The 19,063-nt window shown below is 54.6% G+C and overlaps 1 protein-coding gene and 1 long non-coding RNA gene across 2 annotated transcripts; both read right to left on the bottom strand.

The window, feature by feature from the left end:
• Positions 1 to 3,342: 3,342 nt before the first annotated feature.
• LOC120306411 lies at positions 3,343 to 8,341 on the bottom strand. Its single transcript, XR_005556275.1, has 2 exons — positions 7,717 to 8,341; positions 3,343 to 5,341 (listed from the first exon to the last, which is right to left on the bottom strand). It is a non-coding gene; the product is annotated as an uncharacterized LOC120306411 (long non-coding RNA).
• Positions 8,342 to 14,675: 6,334 nt separating this feature from the next.
• Positions 14,676 to 18,516, bottom strand: ZNF503 (zinc finger protein 503). Its single transcript, XM_039339613.1, has 2 exons — positions 17,508 to 18,516; positions 14,676 to 16,633 (listed from the first exon to the last, which is right to left on the bottom strand). Exons 1-2 carry the CDS (start codon positions 17,823 to 17,825, stop codon positions 15,116 to 15,118), a joined length of 1,836 nt encoding a protein of 611 aa, XP_039195547.1. The 5' UTR covers positions 17,826 to 18,516; the 3' UTR covers positions 14,676 to 15,115.
• Positions 18,517 to 19,063: the final 547 nt, after the last annotated feature.

Genomic DNA, 19,063 nt, shown 5'->3' with positions numbered 1-19,063 from the left:
GAGGCATTTCTTAAAGCATGGGTGGGTAGGAAGAGCCATGAAGTGGGGGGGGGGGGTAGGTCAGGCAAGGCAAAAGCCACGTTCATCTTTCCAAACAGGAAAAAGTGGAGGGAGAGGCTCACAATTCCCAACTCTGCCCCACCCCACATCCAAGTGGTACATTCCCCATGGGTAGATGATGTTTGGTGGGTGGGGGCAGAGATCCGTCCAATGGATGGCCCAGGACTAACCCACAGCACAGTGTACGGGCACCAACTGTGTGGTTGCTGAGATGTGATCAAGGAGTTTCAAGGAGTGCAATGGGTCCCCTGCAAGTTTTTGACCTCACCCAGAGTGCATCACGAAAGAGAGAGACACGTGGAGACTCCAAGCCGTATCTATGCCACTCTTGAGACAGGCTTTTGTTTAGAAAAAATATATATATTTTACAAGGCTAGTTTGGAGGGAGAGATCTAAATTTAATACTGAAGCTTAAAGCCTGTACGTTAAGAAGTTAAAGAAAAAAGTGTATTAGACAGTTTTGATTTTAGAAATGTGTTTCAAGAAAAGTTTAGGTATTTTTTCCCCGTAATGTCAAAGAATTTGAAAGAATATAGTGAACAGAAATGGTGATAGTTCATAAAAAATACTAGGTGCAAATAGAAATATACACTCTTTCCATAGCAAGGAAGATGAAGCAGGTATGGTTAAATCGATCGTTTTATTCAAAGAGGAGATTATATTTAAGTATGTTTCTTATTTGGATATCACTTCTGGAATTTGTGCCTGTGATGAAAAAAAAATGAAATTTTGACTTTGGTTTTGTCAGTTAGATAGACTTGTCGTTATAGAAATGGCAAGTTACATATATTAATGTGAAAAGCAAAAAGTTGAGGCTGGAGTGTTTTTATCTTGTACTGTGCTGAAAAGAGTCAATGCCTCCCTCCCCCGTTTCCCCCCCTTGTACCTCACATTTTCTTTCCCCCCTCTCTTTTTTCTTCCCCTAATCTCTTTCTGTTTTTCTTTGTAGTTTATATATAAAATAAACAAAATTTAAAAAAGAGAGGGAAGGGGGCTTTTGTTTTGTGCATTCAGAATGTACATTCCCATATAGACCAAAGAATGCCTTCCTTTCTAAGTGTCTCCTCTGTTTTTCTGGCCAGACCCAGAGTTCTTCCTAGGACTTGGGGTAAAACTCATATATTCCACAATCGGAACTCTAAGGCAGGGGTCCCCAACCCCCAATCTGTGGACTGGTCTCGGGCTGCGGCAACCGGGCTGCACAAACAAGCAAAGCCCCATCTGTGGGATGCAGGCAGCACACAAAATCACGCACCCTCCGGTCCATGGACAAACCTCTCTCCATGGAACCAGTCCCTGGTGCTCAAAAGGTTGGGGTCCTCTGCTCTAAGGGACCCCCTGGGAAGTATGATAGCCCTATCTCCATAACTTCACCCTCCATATCTCTATTGATCTTCTGAATCCTGAGCTTCTTCTTGCATCTCAATCCAGAAAGAGTTCCATGGACAAATCTCTCTCTCTCTCTCCATCTCCATCTCTATCTCATGTCTATCTCATCTTTTCATCCCCAAAGGCTATCTCAATGCCCAAGAGAAGTCATTTCCCAATCACCCAACCCAAAGATATTTCTGTTTATGGCATAGACCAGTGTTTCTCAACCTTGACAATTTTAAGGCATGTGGACTTCAACTCCCAGAATTCCACAGCCAGCAATGGGAGTTGAAGTCCACAGGCCTTAAAATTGTCAAGGTTGAGAAACACTGACATAGAAGGAAGGAGGGCAGGCCAAAATGGCGGAGAGAGAGAAACATTAAGCCCACCTTCCCCCTCAATGCTCTTCTACCTACAATCAGAGCAGTTAGTGCGGCCTCAACCCTTTCCTTCCTGGGCTCTGTTTCTGTGCGTGTTTGTGTGGGACACAAAAGGATGAATTCTGCCACCTGGTCCCTTTGCAAGTCATGCCAGAGACTCAGTAAATCTTATATCTCCCAAATCCTCTATTTGTCATCTCCAGCTGAGGGACCCAAATGCACTGAGCTGGAGAGTTTGGCTTTAGGTCATCCTTCTGGGGGGGGGGGTGTTCCTTGGGGTGTGGTCAAAAAAGTCATGATGGTGGTTGCGGTGTTGCGATTGAAGCTCCATGTGTTTTATATCTGTGGTAGCTCTATTGTGGCTGCAATCTCGGTTTTTTTGACCACATGATGCAAAGACCCCAGGCATTTTACCTTTGCCTGAATTACTGGGTGTTGATTCCAGCCTCCGACTACAGCTATTGGACGGTGTGAACACCCGGTGGGTGCTGGTGAGGGAATCTATCATTTAACTAAGCAAGCCTCTGGGCTGTAAAACCAGAGCTGGTTTAATGTCAACTCTCCAGTTGGCGTTTCCAGAAAAAGAAACTCCTGGGAGGGACATGATTTTACCAAGAGCATAATACTTTACTGAAAATTTACATTGGCACAGAAGAAAGCAAAACCAGCTCTGGTTTTCTCACTCAAAGGCTTGCTTAGTTAAACAGATTGGGTGTTCACACTGTCCAATAGTAATATTTCTTCTTCTTGTTATGGAAACAGTCTACTTCTCCTTCCAGTGACCTTGGCTTTCAGTTGCCTAGACATCACCCCTCCCACCTTTGCATTCCATTGTCAAGATATGAGCAAAAGAGAAAATCTAGGTGAAAAGGCAAACCAGTGTTGACAGTTTACCCTGTCACATAACCACGCTAATATCAGGAATGGCTGGCGCTTTGTAAACCAACAAACGGCCTTTCCCACTTTTCAAAAAACGATTGTCTTCATCTCATGAGAGACAGGTCTCCAATCTCATTTATCAGTGTTTAACTTACTCTTCTCCATGGTTTCTTAATGTCAGAGTAAGTTCTACTGTGCTATAGGGAAGAGACCCATGCATACATTGTGTACATATATGTATATTGACACCCGTACAACAAATGTACCCTTTTGTTGGCTGAGGAATTCTGGGAGTTGAAGTCCACAAGTCATCAAAGGGCCAAGTTTGAAGACTCCTGGGCTAGCTCCTTAGACATCCCTAGCTTTCTAGGTTCATGTGAGTGTGAAAGCCATCTCTCCTGTGAAAATGAACAAATGCCAGATAATCCCAGTCTCCAAAGCGAGACACGGAGATCCGGTTTTAAAATGCAAATTGGGCAGCCTCACCGTCTGTTTGTAGCACACTGAACAGCAACTTTGCTGTTGATGTTGTCTGAACGCCAGGCTGGGTTTAGCAAGATCACTGTGCAATTGGGTGCTATAAAAAGACAGCAATCAGTAGCTTTTTAATGTATTACAAAAGTGTTGATTGCTGTGCGGTTCAGGAAAGGAGTGTGAACGGGTGAAGGAAGGTTTGAGTATATATTCAGTTTCCCCCAACACTTCCAGATCTGCATGGCCACCACGGTTTCCTCCGGCCTCTCTTTGTTTCATCTATGTGGTTGCAATCCCCTCCTGCTCCCTTCTCTGCACAGCGACTTTATGTGCTTTGTGCTGATGATAAATCACGCGGCCGTGTCCTAAGTGCTTGGTTACTGACTCGCAGAGGGGAAAAAATGCCAATGAATCATTTCACCTCAAAAGGCAGCCATTGTGAAAGCGAAATGCCCGGAGCTGCACAAAATAAGACTAAGTGGCTTCAGGCCCACGAAGGCGGCAGCTTTTCCAAAGTTCACAACCGGAACACAGGATAAGAGGAGAGGAAGTTGCCATTCTCGAGCAATGCGCGGGGTTCCTATTAGAGTCAGAGAAGAAGCAGAGTGACGGCAAAAACAATTCCAGAGAATACGCGGAGTGATCTGGAGGTCGCCTTGGCGAGCAGTTTTGTCCGAAAGGTGCATTTTTCGAGTGGCAACTGGACTTTCTTGAGAAGACAACAGAGATGGAACAAGCATTACAAAACTCAGAGAACAGAATTTACCGGCAAGAGAATGAATATAAGAAGGGCAGGAAGATGCCTACGGAGATTCTCCATCATCCAGGTCACGGTTGTCCCAGGGGTGCTTTTTAAAGTTATGCTTGCCGTTTTAACATCACCCAAGGATGTCCCCGATTCGATCTCTTTCCAGGAAGAAGGGAATGGGAAAATCAATGGGAATGGGAACCCTCCTGGGGTAGAGTTGGCCAGGGCTTAGAGCCCTTCATGTCCAGGTATTGGTTCTTACAATCCCACAAGTCTAATGAATTTGTCCTAGGTTTTATTTATGAAGAAGGAAGAAGTGTCCAACCTTGGCAACTTTTAAGTCATGTGGACTTCATCTCCCAGAATTCCCCAGCTAGCCATGCATGATTCCTGGGAAATTCTGGGAGTTGAAGTCCGCAGGTCTGAAAGTTGCCAAGGTTGGACCCCCCCCCCCAATGCTCTAGAGTTTTTCTGAAGAAGGAGGAATGCTTCCATAATGGAGGAATTCTTGAATCTTGCCTTTGACACCTGTCTCTTTTCATCCACTTCACCAACCATGTCTGCGTCCAGCCTTTTACATTCTGCACGTAATCCAGGACCATTTGAAGTGGCAACTGCGCTGGAAAAAACGACTTATGACCTGTTTTCACACTCACAACCGTGGCGCATGATCAAAAGTCAGGTGCTTGGCCACCAGTATGTATTTACAACCGTTGCAACACCGCAGGTCAGGTTATCCCCACTTGCAACCTTCCCAGATGTCTCCTGACAAGCAAAGTCCAATAGGGGAAGCCAGATTCGCTTATCAACAATTCAGTGAACAACTGCCTCACTTAGCAACAAAAACACTGGGCTCAGTTGTGGCCATTGAGGACTGCGTGCAATTCCAAAGGCAGGCGATGTGCAGTCCAAAAGGTGTACCGTTTTTGTGTGTGTGAAGTGCCCAAAATTGTTACCCAAGTTTGATAAGAATGACAATGCCAGGTTGCGAACTCCCACACTCACTCACTCACACACACACACACACACACACACACACACACACACACACCAAATCTGGACTGCTTACAAGCTCCCTTTTGACTTGGGAAGGCCAAGCCAGGCACATAGCCAGGAGATTTGGGCTTCTGAAAGCAGCCCTCTCTAGGAAAATCTCCCTTGTCTTCCAAAGCAGGAGGAAGATCCGCCACGGATGTAATCAAGAGCAGCCATTGTGACGAGGAATGAGGAAGGCACCCGATATTTCCTTCTTACCATTTTGCTCCAATGTTTCTCCCTCCTTCCTGTGGTCCTGGCCTGTCAATCCCAGGATTCGTGAAGCAGATCCCCACGGTTTCTTTTGTTTCCACCGGTTCCTCCTTCAGAAGACATTGATGCAAAACATGGGTGCAAAAGTCCTTCGGGGGGGAGGGGGTCTGACGTTCCACACCTGTGGGCAGCACACTGGGCATGTTTAGACAGGCTGCCTCCCACACTACAACCCCTCTCAACAAACCTCAAATCATCCCCAATAGCCACAACCTAGCCCAGCCTTTCTCACGCCATTGTTCATAGCAATAGACCTTGAGACTTATATACCGCTTCATACTGCTTCACAGCCCTCTCTAAGCAGTTTACAGAGTCAGCCTGTTGCCCCCGACAATCTGGGTCCTCATTTTATTGACCTCGGAAGGACGGAAGGCTGAGTCAATAGCAATAGCACTTAGACTTATATAGCAATAGCAATTAGACTTGTATACCGCTTCATACTGCTTTACAATCTTCTTTAAGCAGTTTACAGAGTCAGTCTATTTGCCCCCAACAATCTGAGTCCTCATTTTATCCACCTTGGAAGGATGGAAGGCTGAGTCAACCTTGAGCCGGTCAGGGTTGAACTGCCAGCAGTGGGCAGAATTAGCCTGCAATGCTGCCTTCTATCCACTGCGCCACCACCGCTCCTATCCTGCTCATGATGCACATTAAAAAAAAATTCTCCTGCTTTTTTTCAGCCCTTTGCTACTGATGGTTTGAAAGGATGAATGTTTGTGGACACCCATTGCCACCCCACAGCCTGGGGAAAGATAACTCTTTCTAAACCAAAATAGGAGCACCTCACTTGTCTGTCATTCTGGACTATTCAATTTTGCCCCAATTGTGATATCAAGGCTGGCCCTGATTGGTTAACAAAAGGCACTGTTCTCCTGGATGGGAGAGAGAATGCTGATTAGCTGACCTTTGGTCACTGACACGTGGAACAATTAGTAGTGTCAACCACCAGGGAAATCAGGAGATTCGGGCAGTTCAATTGAGTATAAAAGATTCATCGCAAGCTTAAGCTCTCTACAAGAATCTGAGCTACTAACAGCTAAGGGAAATTAGTGGGAGTTAAGAAAGGCACTCAAGGTGGGCCGGACTTAAATCTCTGGCGTGGGGCACAGGGACTGATGACGCGTTTGACCCTTCCCTTGTGCTCAGCCTAGTCATCTCCTACCAGAAGAGAATATTTGTAACTCAGGGTTGAACTGTGGGGTCCTTGGTGCTTTCTGAGCTGAGTTGTTTTCTGGCAGACCTTTCATGACCCGGCTAGGTAACATCATCAGTGCTGGAAGGGAGTGGAGCCTGTTCTATGTTTACATGTTTGCCCTGTTAGTGTTGGTTCAGAACTACCAACTCAGAATCACAATCAAACAGCAACTAACATTCCACTCAGGACACTTCCAGCAACATGGACGGGGCAAATCACTTGTATGCAAACAGAGAGCAAATCCCACTCCCTTCTAGCACTGATGAGGTTATCTAGTTGGGTCATGAAAGGTCTGCAAGACAACAAGCTCAGAGAGCATCAAGGATCCCACAACTGACATGTATATCCGTCTTCCTGCGAGCGATACGCCGGAATCTGCCCACAGTGGATCAAGAACCAGCCACATGAATATACCTGGGGAAGAGAGAGTAGGAAAACAAGATCACACATTTTGGATCCAGGGAGAACCATGCACACAAGATCCCTATTCCAGGAACTGGGAACATCAGCAAACCACCTGGGCTGAAATAAGATACTGGACTTTGAGCCCAGAAAGTCCAGTATCAGTTGATGAGAAGGGAACATCACTGTCGCCACGTCTTCTGATGGGGATGTAAGCAGCAAGGGGACTCTGGGCAGTTTTACACTGATCACCGCTTCCTTCCTTCCTTCCTAGAACAGAATAGAGCTGGAAGGGACCTTGGAGGTCTTCTAGTCCAGCCCCCTGCTCAAACAGGAAAACCTATACATTTCAGATCAGTGGTGGTCCAGTTGAAGTCCACAAGTCATAAAAGGGCCACGTTCTGCCTGAGGGAGGGACCCTCCAAAGAGGGGAGAGCAGCCGAGGGGGTGTTAAGATGCCAAAATGTTGCGCTTCACCCAAATATTTGCAACTGATTTGGGAAAGGTGGGTGGAGGGGTTTTCCCCCAACCTCAAAGTCGCAGAAAGAAAAAAACACCACCCCCAAATATCGCTGATGCTGTCTGCATGGAGAGGTTTGGATGGGCTTCTCATTTGCAGTGCTTCCCCCAGCACCTCCCCCGAACCCCGCCCCCCCCCCCGTGGCAGTGCAACAGCCGTTTGGGGAGAGTCACAAGAGGGGAACCTTGCTTGACCTTCTTTCCACCCGTTTGTCCCACCGGCCTCTCCTTCCCTTCCCATCGAACCGTTTCCTGGACCTACCCCAGCTCCCCTTCCGTGCACGCGTGTGCACTCCCACGTGCACCCATGTACACACACACACACACGACCAAGAAACACTTTAACAGTCCCGCCTTCCCGCTCACGTGGCGGATCAAACCTTTCAGCCGTTTCCGGAAAAACGGAATATCCTAAAGGTGCTTTTTCCAAGAGGCAAGTTAGACTTTCTTGTCCTTGGAAGAAAACCAGGTGAGTCCGCCTGCCTCTTGGGAAAGCACCTTTGGGAAAGCAAGACCCGGATGACGGAGCCTCTCCGTAGGAAAATGGAAGAGCGCCTCCTGGTGGAGCATCTTTGCTTGGAACGGGGAGGGGGCTGTTCAGCGAAACAAAGGGGCGGAGGCGGGGCGGAGGGAGGGACGCCGGCGAGCATCCTTCTGACTTTCCCCACGTGCAATCAGTCTCTCTCCAAGTTTAGGTCATCACCAGGCGACGACAAAGCAAAGCAACAGAACGTGGTGGGGATGGGCAGAAGAATTTATTCCTGGGCTGACTGGTAGTAGTAGTAGTACTACTACTACTACTAACTAGTAGTAACCAAGAGAAGTTGTGGTTTGACAAAACGGTTTTCTTCTGACGCCTCCGGTTGATTCTGCATAGCAAGCGGAAGGGCAGAGAAGCGGGCAAGGGACCTCGGGTGATGCTGGAGTCGCTGGGACAGGCGCAGGAATTTGAGGATGAGAGGGAGGGAGGGAGGGAGGAAGGAAAGAGAAGGAGAGGAAGGAAGAAAGGGAGGGAGAGGAAGGGAGGAAGGAAGGAAAGGAGGGGAAGGGATGAAAGGAGGGAGGAAGATAGGAAGGAAGGGGGAGGGAGGGAGGGAGGAAGGAAGGAAAGAAGGAGAGGAAGGAAGAAAGGGAGGGAGGGAGGGAGGAAGGAAGGGGGAAGGAGGAAGGGGGAAGGAAGAAAAGGAGGGAGAGGAAGGAAGGGAGGAAGGAAGGAAGGAAGGAAAGGAGGGGGAGGGAGACGAGGGGAAGGAATGAAAGGAGGGAGGGAGGGAGGAAGGGAGGAAGGAACGAGAGGAAGGGAGGGAGGAAGGAAGGGTAAAGGCAAACAAGAATGAGTAAAGGGACAGTAAAGAAGAAAAAGAAAAGGCAGGCAAAGGAAGGAAGGAAGGAAGGGAGGAAAAGGATTCATTGCCCGGGGGGCGGGCTTCCGAGAGTTCACAAGGGCTCCCTCTTTCCAGCCATCTTTGAAAAAATCCCACGCGTCTCGTCTCCCTCCCACGCCCACGAGCCGAGGGCGATAGTCCAGGTCGTGGCAGGCGTCTCCCGAGTCACGATTCTCACGCTTCCCGTCCTCGGCGCGCCGGGCAAAGCGGCCCACCGCGTTCTCCGGTCGTCTGAACGAAGGCGAGGAGTCCAGCAGGCACGCCAGATTTAAACGCGCGCGCTTCCGGGCTGAAACGGATCCCAGCTGTCGGGTTCCAGGCTTTGCAGGCGGGTGGAGCACCCCGCGCTCGCTCTTCTCCCCCCGCGGCGCTCGGGCTGATTTCTGGGCGTCCCCCAAAACCTTCAGAACGGAGCGCTTTCTTCCCCCATGAAGCCGCCACTTGCACGGGGAACAAATTCTTCCTCCTGGAGCCCCCAACACTTCACTTGATTCCCTAAGGATCGTCGGGGAAGCCACTCTGCTCTCGCGCCCCGTCCAGTGGCTCCCAGGGATCCCCAAAAGGGAAATCCGGGTCTGGCGAGGAAGGGCTATTCCGGAGTGCAACACGTTAACAAACGCCGCGAAGTCTCGGACGCTCCGAAACGGGGCGGATTTGGCCCTTTGCTGTTTGGTATTAAGGCGATGCTGGGGGGCGGGGGGGGGGGAAGAAGCGTTTCGCCCACATTCGAGTATTTGCTAACCAGCTAAACTATTACTGTTGTTTTTAATCGTGTCCAATTCTCCAGAATCCCTGCAGTTTTCTTGGCGAAGGTTTTTTTCAAAAGTGCTTTGCCATTGCCTCCTTCCTCGGGCTGAGAGACGGTGGCTGGCCCAAGGTCACCCAGCAGACTTTGGGCCCAAGGCAGGACTACTTTGCAATGTCCCTGCTTACAGCCCGACGCCTGAACCACAAGCATTTGCTCCACAGCTATGGCTACTTGCCATGACATCTCATAGGCCTCACAAATCTGTAAAGCCTGCATCAGTTTTCCTGGAATAGAATGGAATAGAATAGAATGGAATGGAATATAGAATAGAATATAAAATAGAATAGAATATAGAATATACAATTATAGAATAGAATATAGAATATAGAATGGAATGAAATAAAATAGAATATAGAATAGAATAGAATAGAATAGAATATAGAATGGAATATAGAATTATAGAATAGAATATAGAATATAGAATGGAATGAAATAGAATATAGAATAGAATAGAATAGAATAGAATATAGAATGGAATATAGAATTATAGAATAGAATATAGAATGGAATGAAATAGAATAGAATATAGAATAGAATAGCAGAGTTGGAAGGGACCTTGTAGATCATCTAGTCCAACCCCCCCCTAAGCAGGAGACCCTACAGCATTTCTGACGTGCTTTCCGCCTTCAACTTGGGGTGTCTAGCTGGAAATACTGCCCCCAAACAAACCTCCCAACCGGAAAAAAAGCGCTGCCCGACCCACAAGCTCCATAGCGACCATAAGCCCCCCCGCCCCGAGGCTGGCTTCGTCCAAGGCGCCTGGGCACAACCCCCCCCCCCCCACGCGCACTTCACCCAGCACCTTCCCGTCTTGGCGAGTAGCGGGAATTCAGCCAATCCTCGGCCTTTGCCTTGCCGCGTTTCCTAACCGTTCGAGGAGGCCTTCCTTCCTTCCTTCCTTCCTTCCTTCCTTCCTTCCTTCCTTCCGCGCAGGTGGGCTTCTTCTAGGCCGGCACCGCAAGGCCTCCGATTCCTCCGTCGTCTCCTCCGCAGGGGAAGCCCTTCTCCAAATTCTTTCCCAGCTCCACGGCCCCGGTTGCTGCCTTGCTCTGTCCTGCGCTGCCTTCCAGCTCGCCATTCTTGGGAGAGTCCAGCCGGAGCCGCGCTCCGCTCTTGTTACTACCAGTCGCAGTCTTACGACCACGGCCGTTTCTTCCTGCTCAGGTCACCGAGTAGCGACCGCCTCCCTTGCAGGCTTTCTCTCTCTTTCTCCCGCTCACTCCTCCAGTGTCGGGAGGACCCCGGGCGACCCCGAAAGCGCGCAGGGCCGGTGCCAAGCTAAGCAAGGCCTCGCCCGGCTGCCGGGCCTCTTCCAGCCGCTTCGCCGAGGGAGGGAAAGCCGGGCGTCCCGGCCGTGGGAAGACCTTAACCCCGGGCGCTTCCTCCGACCGCTGCGCCCCCGAATAAGAGAGAGGGCGTAGAGCAGATCCTGAAGAGCGCGGATCCGACGCAGCCAAGAGGCTTTGAGCTCCCAGCCTCGGACGCCTGGACCGGACTTCGCTCCCCCAGCAGTTGAACTGCGTCGTGTGGATGCCGTCCCGGGGTTCCGCGGAGGCCGCTGCCCGTCTCCGGCCGCAGAGAGGGGCGCAGGCGAGATCCAGGTCGCTCTACCTGCAGGGGACGGAAAGTCAGTTGCCGACCCCCCTCCCCTCCCCTCCCTCTGCCCGGCTCGACCCCGGAGCCGTTTTCCCGGTTGGGCAGAAGCTGCGGGAGAGGCTAGCGGTGGCCTGCGGGCCCCGCAGCGACTTGTGCCACGCATCCCTGGTCCTCATCAAGCACCGCCGCCTCTTGAAGCCCTGGCCTTTAGATGGGGGGGGGGCAAAGCTCGGAGAAGGAAGAGGAGGGGGATTCGCCCCCAGCACCCCAGGGGCGAGTTGGCCCACGCCTGCCCCTCTCCCCCGCCCAGGTTAAACCCTGGGGGAAGGGAAGGGGGGGGGTTACATTAGCTTGTCTCCGTTGCCCCACTCTTAAGACCGTGTGGTCGCTGCACGAGTCAGGGAGGGGCCCAACAACGACCCCTTGGCTATTTTCCTGCCCGGGAAAATCTTTTCACCGGATCGGGTTTTCCTTTTTTTCTTTTGGAAAGCCCCTGGCTGACTCAGTAAAAAAAACCCTCTTATAAGAGAAGAGCCTGTTCTTTTATTTTTTATTTTAAAAAAAACAAGGTTGGTTTTTTTTTTTTTTTTTTTTGCTCTCCGACGTTTTCTCTACACGTGTCCCCCGATGGGGGATTTCTCCCCCTTTCTCCCGGGCGCTCGGCACCCGTACCAATGAACGTTAGGTTAGTTTTTAATTTAAATAAAGCCGAACACGCCAACACGTGTCCTCAGGCAGGGAGCCGGAAGGAGCAGCTCGAATTTTGCAGAAATCCAGTCCAGGCCACGACTTAGGCGCTCACAACCCCCCCCCTCTCCGCTAACACAGCCCCCACCCCACCCCCTCCCCCAAAAGGCCCTTTGAGTCCGGAGTTATTTTTGGTGTGACAAACAGCGAAAGCCCCCCCCCTTTTTTTCTGGCCTTCTAGGACAAAAAAAAAAGAGCGAAAAGGAGCCATCAAGGCCAGGGCGGCGATCGCCACCACCACCCACCGCAGCCGCCACGAAGGAGTTTCGCCCCTCAGTTCGCTGCAGCCAATCGCCCGGGACAGTTCCAGCCACCCGAAGTCCCAGCGGGGAAAGACACGAAACTGTTGCAAAGCCTGAACTGCCCCCCCCCCACACACACACCCATCCACCTTCCACCCTGCTGACTATATGACAAGAAACGGCGGAGCAAAATAAACCTTGTAAAAATAAATGTTAGAATGTACAGCGCCCGTTCTCTCTCTCTCTCTCTCTCCTTCCTTCCTTCCTTCCTTCCTTCCTTCCTCCCTCCCTCCCTCCCTCCCTCCCTTCCTTCCTAGCTCACTGTCTTCTTCCTTCCTTCCTATTTCACTCTTTCCTTCCTTCCTTCCTATCTTCCTTCCTTCCTTCCTTCCTTCCTATTTCATTGTCCTTCTTTCCTTCCTTGGAGTCAGCCTGCCTTGGTTGATTTGTTTGACTTTGTGAAGTTTTACAGCTTCACAGCGCTGAGGCTACCGACTAACGTTACCAACCGATTGGTAAGAACTAAACGACACTGAAATCCTGCTGCGCCCAGACGTTTCTCTTGCTTGTATCCCTTTGGTTCCCTTTTGCAAGACAATGGATATGCACATCTTGGAGTGCCTTTTGCGTCAAAATTTTAGCAGCTTTTTTTTTTTTAAAAAAGGATATATTTTGCTTTTCTGCTCCACCGTCCCTGCAATTCCTCTTTCCTCGGATCTGCTTTTCAACGACTCTTTCCATCTACATCCAGCCCTGCGTAATAACGCGGCGTGTTTAAAGGGTAAATCTCTCCAGGTTGAAGGTAAAAACCAGCCCAGGCGTTTTTCTTGCCGCTTTCCACCCCAAAGAGGGAAAGTAACACATGGAAATAAAAGGGAAAGGGAAGCGGGGAACCGGAAACACGTTCCGAAGTTCGCTCACGCCTCCCTTGGGCAGTTCTTGGTCTTCACCTTGTAGTAGGGGGAAGCGATCTACTCGGAAGTAAAGACAAGATCGGGCCGCAGAGCCTCCACGGGCAGATAAGCGAGTCAGCCTCTTCCTCCCCCTTCTCATTTTATGAGATGGGGCCTCTTTCAATTCCCCCCACCCAGAACTACGACACCCCCCCCTTTTCGACGCAATTACCTTCGCATCAGTGGCCGGGAATTAGAGCTTTAATCAGCTCCCAACTACCGCCTATCCGTTCCTCTACACCGCCGCTACACCACTACACAAGGCCACTCAAATACTTTTGGCCACACAAGGCCGCGAACCGCCGCCTGAACCAAACGGGCTTTTGTTTCCCACCGCAAATAAGCCAAAGACTCCGAAAGCCTCGACCCAGGGTTAACCCTGACCCAACTTCGCACGTGCGAACGTCGCCACTGAATCTCCCTTTTTCCGGCTGCCTGAAATAAATCTTTTTTTACGCATCCGTTTCGCCGCCACTTGGCGTGCAGCCACCAGGCCAAACCAACCTGGGTTTCAGAAACATCCCCCCCCCACCCCACCCCCCTAGGAATCCGAGGAACTTTCTCGCTCGTGTTAAAGAAAAAAAAAAGGGGAAAAACTGCTCCACGCCGCTCGTCCCTCTCTTCGTCTGCCGACCCTTGGGGACGAAAACCCCCAGACCATCCGCGCCACGGTCGGTCCTAGCCAAGAACGAGCGATGAAGAAAGATCTCTTCCCACCAGCCCGATTCCTTCCGGAATCGGCCTGGATCGTGACCCAGGTTTTCCCTAAATGGAAGCAGGAGTTGTTCGTTCGTCGCGCGTAAAAATAAATGAATAAATAAATAAACACGGAGGGGACGCCTCGATTTTCCTTGCTTGCAAATAGACAAGCTCGGCCTGTTGTTTTCTGCGCCTCCGGTGGGCAAATCCCGGCACGCCAAACGCCTTTTCGCCCCTGAAACAGAAGCTGACTTCGCTCTCGTTTTTCGTTTAAATGGCCAGTTCTGCTTAATAACGCCGCGGCTGCGAGAAAAGGAAAGTGTCGGGTACTAACTAATTAAACCGGAGTATAATCAACCTTCACTGTCTTGTTTCTCTTTCTTTACTTTCATCCGCCCGGGAATTAAGTGCGTTGGTAAGAGACTCCCAAAAGGTTATTTCAAAAGAAAAGTAAACCTCTTTTTTTTAAATACGTCAAATATACAGGATTTTAATCTTTTAAAGCGATACATTGGCTATTATTTTAAATACATGACGTCACCCTTGTTCCTACCCTAGCTACCGGGTGGACTTTAAAGATGAAAACGTAGCCAAGGGTTCCTTTTAAAGAGTAAAAAAAAGGCAAACGGAGGTGGGGTTTTTTTTGGGGGGGGGGGAGAAGAGTGGCGGTTGGGTTTCCTTTCTGTCGGGATACAAGGCCAATTATCTCTCTTGCCACGGGATACTTCTTGGAAAAGTCGCTGCAATTTGAAACCGGAATAGACCAATTGCCAGGGAAGCCGCGCTGTTCTTGGGAAAAGACACACATGCATGGAGGGGTTTGACGCGCCCGCCCGCCCTTAAACAAGAACGTACAGTACAGTACAATCATGGAGCAATTTTAAAGTAACATTCAGGAGGAGACCTCTATTTCTCGTTTTCTTTTTATTGATTTATATTCTACAACGGGTGTTTCCACTTTGTTTTGTTTTGCTCTCCTCGAAGCCTATCAAAGCTGAAATTAGATAATGCACTTTTTTCCTTTCCTTTTTTTTTTACGGATTCATCGTCCCGCTTGAAGCTAACATAAATAAATACAGTGCCCATGGATCCAGTCCTCAAGATGAACACTATCTTTATATATATATTTATTTTAAAAAAACCGTCCGATTTTACCATTTGTCTGGTCAATGGATTCTTAAGAAACTTTTCCAAGGGACGCTGGGCCGTCTTTCCTTCTCTCTCTCTCTCTCTTCCCGCCCTCGAAAGCCTGGTTTCAAATCGCCCCTGCCGCCCCCCGCCCCCCCCAAGAAAAAAAAGCAACCCCAACCTCAGGCGTCTCTCTCCCCCCGCGGGGCGGAAAAAACAACTCACTGGTATCCCAGCGCCGAGGCTGTCGTCAGTCTTTGCCCATAGAGTGCGTAAGGGGAGTAATAGGGTCCAGTGGCGGCCGGGACCGGGACGGGGGCTCCGGGGGTGGGCAGGGGGCTCTTGGAGTAGGGGTGGTAGCGGCTGCTGAGTCCCAAGGCGTGGTGCGGGCTGCGCAAGGCCAGCGCGCCGGGGCTGCCCGGCCCTCCGGCCGCCGAGGTGGGCACGTGCATGTGGCAGGCCATGGCGGCGGCGGCGGCGGCGGCGGCCAGCGAGCTGGAGCTGGGGTAGCCGGCGAGCAGTTTCTCGGCCGGGCCGGGGAAGGCCGTGTGAGTCCGCAGGTGGCTGAGCAGCTCCTCCGAGGTGGCGAAGCGCTTGTCGCAGGGCCCGTTGGCCGAGACCCAGTTGCAGCTGTGCGGCTGGGGGTCGTTGGGCAGCAGGAAGCCGTAGGGGTAGAGCGGGTGGCCGGCCAGCGAGGGCGGCCCGGCGGGCAGCGGCGGCGCCGAGTAGACCAGCGGGTAGCCGCCCGCCTTCAGCGCCTGCTCGTGGGCGCAGGAGGCGCCGGCGGCCAGGTGGCTGGCGGCGCAGTGGTAGCTCAGGCAGTAGGGGTCGCGGCACAGGCTGGCCGTCATGACCGACGGGGGCGAGGCGCCGGCCAGGGGGCTGGAGCCCGCCGCCTTGCCGCCCCCGCCGCCCCCCGCGCCGCCGGCCTTGCCGGGGTCGAGCGCCACGCCCGGCTGCAGGAACTGCGGCGGGTAGCCCGCGTAGGCGCCGGCCAGCGAGCCCGGGTAGCTCATGCCGGCCGGCGGGAGCGGGAAGACGGTCTGGCCCGGCTTGTAGGGGGAGACGGGCGCCACCAGGCCGGCCGAGCCCAGCATCGAGACGGCGGCGGCCACCGAGGACGGGACGGCGCTGCAGGAGGCCTCGGCCGTCGAGCAGGGGGCGGCCAGCAGCCCCTTGGCGCCCTCGTGGGCCTGGCTCAGCTCGGCCGCCGAGAGGGCCCCGACCCCGCCGACGGCGGCCAGGCGGGCGGAGCCGTCGGAAGCGCCCTTGCCGCCGCCGCCGCCGTCCGCCGCCTCCTTCTTCTCCGCCTCGCCGCCGCCCTTGCTCTCTCCGCCGGGCAGCAGGCCGGGCGAGCAGGCCGAGGCGCCGGAGCTGGGGCTGCCTGTCCTGGGCGTGAACGGCGGGCAGGTGGCGCTCGGCACTCGGAAGCCCGACTTCTCGCCGCCGCCGCCCGCGCTGCCCCCGGAGGAGGAGGAGGAGGAGGCGGCGGCGGGCCCTCCGCCGGCCGAGGCGTCCTTCTTGTCCGCGCCGGGCTTGGCGTAGGGCTTGAAGCTGGACTTGTCCTCGGCGCCGATGTCGCTGAGCTTCAAGGGCGCCGCCTTGGCCGCCTCCTTGTCGCCGCCTTGGCCGCCGCCGGAGGTGACGCTGGAGAGCTTGGAGGAGGGCGAGGGGTCCGGCTTGCCGATCTGGGAGCAGGTCTGCGCCAGGAGGGCCAGCGGGCTCTTCTTGGCGTCCAGCTGCAGACGGCCGAGGGGGGGAGGGGGAGAGAAGAGAGGGAGCCCTGAGTGCGGGCAGGGAGGCGCCCCGAGCGGAGCTGCCCTCCAAACAGCCCCCCCCGCCCCGGCCCCGACCGCTGCTCTGCCTCGGAAAGACGCGTCCCCTGGCCGCCCCGCAAGGGAAGCGGGCACCCGGCTGGATCCTCCCCGTTGGGACTCCTGGCCCCCCGAGGCCCTCCCGCGCCCGCCGCCGCCCCAGGACCCGCTGTTTAGCTGGCCCTGTCCCCCCCCGCCCCCGGGACCCTCGTCGTGCCCGAGGAGGTTTCGCTTACACTCACAAACACATACACAAACACATACGCGAACGCACACACACACCCTCCCCCCGAGAGAGGCCGGGGCGCTTCCTTTCCCAAAGCCGCCCTTGGAGGCGGCCGGGGCTGCTCAGTTTCAGATCAGCGCCCTCGGAGGGCAGATCTACTGCCAGAATCAACAAGCGGCGGGGGGTGAAGGAAGGGGGGGGCAAGGACCGAGCCTGACCGATTCCAGGTGCAAATTCCGCCGGAGCAGCCCTTCTGGGGGAGCGGGGGGGAGATTGCGGGCGCGGAGGCTTGCAAAATGGAAAAGCGGGGCCGGCCGCCTCTCCCTCCTGTTCCCCCGAGCTTTAAGGGGGCGGTGGGAGACCCTCCTGGCGACGGCGGCGTCCCCCCCCCCAAGACCTTCCCGTGCTCAGCCAGCCAGCCCCCAAATCGCGCTGCCCGGCAGTTGTGCAAAGGCTGGGCCGGGGCGGGAGGGGGCTGGGGCTGGAAGGGGGCTGGGGACAGAGTGGCTGAAACGAAGCCGGCACCCTACAACGGGTCCCTCCCTCGCCCTGCACCCCCCCCCCCCCGCTTACCTCGATGGGGCTGACCGGCGTGGAAGGCAGCGGCTGGAGATACTCCGGGTGCAAAATGTGTCCGGTCCGGGCGGTGAGCATTTTCAGGACTCTGATGGGCAGGCGGTTGGCCTGGCGCAGGGGGTCCGACGGGGGGATGGCGTGGAAGAAAGCTTTGCCGCCGATGCCGCCGCCAGGAAGGATCCCGGCGACTCCGCTCCGCCACGGAAGCTCCGCGCCGCCGCCGCCGCCGAGCTCTGCCGCGCCTCCTCCGCCTCCGCCTCCTCCTCCTCCGCGCGGACTACTTCTTACGGCAGAAAGCGCGGGGGCTGTAATCATGACCCAAAGCCTGGCATGAAAACTCGCGGGGGGGCACGGCGCCGCTGCCGCCGCCGCCGCCGCTGCTCAGGAACCGAAGCGGGGCTTCTGCGGCTGCCACGCGCGACTTCGGGCACGGGGGGAGGGGGAAAGGCGGGAGGGAGGGAGGGCGGGCGATCCCCCCGCGGAGACGCCCCTTTGCAACCTCGGGGGAAGCAGCAGCGGCAGGAGACGCTCCCTCCAAAGCCTTTTTGTCCCCCTCCCCCAAAGTCTTGGCTTTTCCTTTTCTTTGGCTTTCCCAAATTCGGGCAAGGGCAACTCCGAGGCGTCCACCGGCGGCGACCCAGCAGAAATAAATCCGTGGTTTTGTACGGCGCTTGTCCTGGTTTTTTTTTGGGGGGGGGGCTTTTGTGTCCCGGGGAGGGGTGGGAGAAGACCCCGAGCCTTTCTCGCCGCCGCCCCGTCTCCCTCCTGCCTGCCTGCCTGGCGGGCTGCCTTCCCTGGCCCGGCGGGCTCTCCTCGGCCTCTCGCCTCCTGCTGCTCCTCGCCCAGCCGCAGCCCCGGCCCCAGCCTCAGCCTCGCCTTCTCTGGCGGAGCCCGGGCGCTTCCCGAGCAGCTGAATTAGTCGGGAGATTAAAGCCTTTGCCGCCTTCCAATCAAATGGGAGGCCGAGGTGATTGGAGGGTCAAGGGGATGTGACGTCACGCTCCCGCTCCAAGGGCTTTTCCCCGCCCGCCCCCCCCCGCTTCCCCCCCCGCTCCGTCCCGCCCGCCTCCCTCGGGCTCCGCTCGGCCGGGCCAGCCGCGCCCGGAGCCCCTTCCGGGCTGGCCACGTCCCCGGAGCCGGGGCTGGAGCGGGGGCCGCAGAGGCGCTGCCCGGCCGGGCTGGGACGAGGTCGGGCCGGGGCGCCGCTTCCCGGCCTCTTGAGGGGCCCCGACGCCGCTGCCGGGCTCCCCCGTGCGGGGCCCGCGGGCTCCGTTTATAGGGGGGGGAGGCGAAGCTGCCGCGGCCCGCCGGCTCGGCTCCCCTCCTTGCCCGAAACGCCAGCAGGGAAAGTCCCCGGCCTCCGCCCAGCGCCAACCCGGCGCCCTCCGAGCGGAACTGGAGAGGGGGGGCGGGGGGAGGCCCCACGCCGGGATTGGGCGAGGCCAGGGGGCGGTGGCTTGGTTGGGAGGCCCCGCCCCCTCCGCTTCTCCTCTTCCCCCCCCCCGGGCGGGGGAGGCGCGCTCTCCCCGCGTTCCTCTCCTTCATCCGCTGTC

Source organism: Crotalus tigris, unplaced genomic scaffold (assembly GCF_016545835.1).
Source record: "Crotalus tigris isolate CLP2741 ecotype Arizona unplaced genomic scaffold, ASM1654583v1 scf7180000017736.1026742, whole genome shotgun sequence".
NCBI classification, from domain to species: Eukaryota; Metazoa; Chordata; class Lepidosauria; order Squamata; family Viperidae; genus Crotalus; species Crotalus tigris.
The sequence above is the reverse complement of the archived record's forward strand: the minus strand, read 5'-3'. Positions and strand labels throughout refer to the sequence as shown.

Coding starts and splice junctions, on each gene's coding strand:
- ZNF503 (XM_039339613.1), bottom strand. CDS start 17,825: ATGATTACAGCCCCCGCGCTTTCTGCCGTAAGAAGTAGTCCGCGCGGA. Junction 16,634..17,507: donor CGCCGGTCAGCCCCATCGAG/GTAAGCGGGGGG, acceptor GGCCGTCTGCAG/CTGGACGCCAAGAAGAGCCC.